Here is a 1672-nt window from a genome sequence, read left to right as displayed (position 1 = left end):
CCAAGAACCAAGCTGCAATCCACATAGGGGATCATGAACATAAACCACTCAGAGTAGGCAAGAGAGAGCATCAACTGGGAACACACATACAGGAAACAATGACCGATGTACAATAAATCAAGCACGGACCTTATAAACACACAGACCTTAACAAGCTAATGATACGCAGGCGGAAGTGATCACAGAACAACGAGTCCAGGCAAAGGTTAATGGGAAATGTAGTTCGTGATGGAATGGTAAAGGAGTAGTAAGGAGTGCCCCTGGGGGAGCTTATGGGCACTCCAGCTGGTGATCGTGACACTTTATTTGTCTCTGTACTGTATGAAACTGAAATCTATTAGATGGTTGCATTATCAGTGATCAAGCCTTTTGCAAACAAACCTTTTGCACGTCACAGGCATACCTGATTTGCACACGTCTCTCAATCAGAGAACCAGGAAATTAATCCAGTTCTCTCCAGTTCAGGAAAAATGCAACCTAAGTGCCGTTTAGCTGTGTTGTGTCTCTGTCTGTGAGTGCATGCAGTGAAATGGCTGAAGCAAGTGTTTCAGCAGAGCAGTTCAGCTGTTCAGTGTGTCTGGATTTGCTGAAGGATCCAGTAGCCATTCCCTGTGGACACAGTTACTGTAAGAGCTGCATTACAGACCACTGGAATCAAGAGGATGAGAAGAGAGTCTACAGCTGCCCTCAGTGCAGACAGACCTTCAGACCAAAACCTACTTTAGGCAAAAACACCATGCTGGCTGAAGTGGTGGAGAAACTGAAGAAAACTGAACTCCAAACTGTTCCTGCTGGACCTGGAGATGTGGAGTGTGACGTCTGCATTGGAAGAAAACACAAAGCTGTGAAGTCCTGTCTGGTGTGTCTGAACTCCTACTGTCAAAACCACCTTGAACAACATGAGAATCTCTTTAAAGGAAAGAAACACAATCTAATGGACGCAACTGGACGACTACAGAAGATGATCTGCCAGAAACATGAAAAACTGCTGGACATTTACTGCCGTACTGACAAGTGTTGCATTTGTGTGCTCTGTGTGGTGGATGAACACAAAAAACACAAAACTGTCTCAAGTGCAGTGGAGAGGGCCGAGAAACAGGTACGGCATTGTATACTGATTCTGTCTGTTGCAACAATATCAAATCACATTTCACATGACCTTAACACTGTATCATTAACAGCTGAAATAAATTTAAATTTTTATAAGACGATGATAGACAAATAACAGTGACACTAGAGAAAAAAAAGTTAGCTAGACTTCCAGCTAGACTATAGTATGAAGTCATTCATTTATGTGGTTTTTCATGGTTAAGAATGTCATTAATCCAGTTCTGTGAGATAAAAACACAAAAGCGGTAGTCGCATACAAAAACAATTTGAACGTTTGTTTTCAGTCAGTATATTTCTGTGACTTGCTGCTTTTGTCCTACAGAAACACTTGGTTCAGACACAGAGAAAATTCCAGCAGCAAATCAAGGAGCGAGAGAAGAAGCTTCAGGAGCTGAAAGAGGCTGTGGAGATTCACAAGGTGAGTTCTGAGGAGAAGCAGCAGCGCTGGTTTAGTTAAGACTCTTCTTCAGTTGGTTATTGAGGGTGATTTTCAGTCCCACTGAAGCACAGCAGACTATGTGAGCAGCAGTAAGAGCTGATTGTAATGTGTGTCCTACAGCGC

At 42.9% G+C, this 1672-nt stretch overlaps 1 protein-coding gene across 1 annotated transcript; it reads left to right on the top strand.

Annotated features, from left to right (window-relative positions):
* The first annotated feature begins 492 nt into the window (after positions 1 to 492).
* On the top strand, positions 493 to 1567 carry LOC107746933 (E3 ubiquitin/ISG15 ligase TRIM25-like). Its single transcript, XM_016561286.1, has 2 exons — positions 493 to 1099; positions 1433 to 1567. Exons 1-2 carry the CDS (start codon positions 530 to 532, stop codon positions 1565 to 1567), a joined length of 705 nt encoding a protein of 234 aa, XP_016416772.1. The 5' UTR covers positions 493 to 529.
* Positions 1568 to 1672: the final 105 nt, after the last annotated feature.

This window comes from Sinocyclocheilus rhinocerous, unplaced genomic scaffold (genome assembly GCF_001515625.1).
Source record: "Sinocyclocheilus rhinocerous isolate Xijiao unplaced genomic scaffold, SAMN03320098_v1.1 scaffold2154, whole genome shotgun sequence".
NCBI classification, from domain to species: domain Eukaryota; kingdom Metazoa; phylum Chordata; class Actinopteri; order Cypriniformes; family Cyprinidae; genus Sinocyclocheilus; species Sinocyclocheilus rhinocerous.
This window is presented reverse-complemented; position numbering and strand designations above follow the sequence as displayed.

Excerpts from the sequence above, each read along its gene's own strand:
- LOC107746933 (XM_016561286.1), top strand. The coding sequence starts at position 530 with ATGGCTGAAGCAAGTGTTTCAGCAGAGCAGTTCAGCTGTTCAGTGTGT. Across the intron at positions 1,100-1,432 it reads TGGAGAGGGCCGAGAAACAG|AAACACTTGGTTCAGACACA; the intron begins GTACGGCATTGT and ends TTTGTCCTACAG.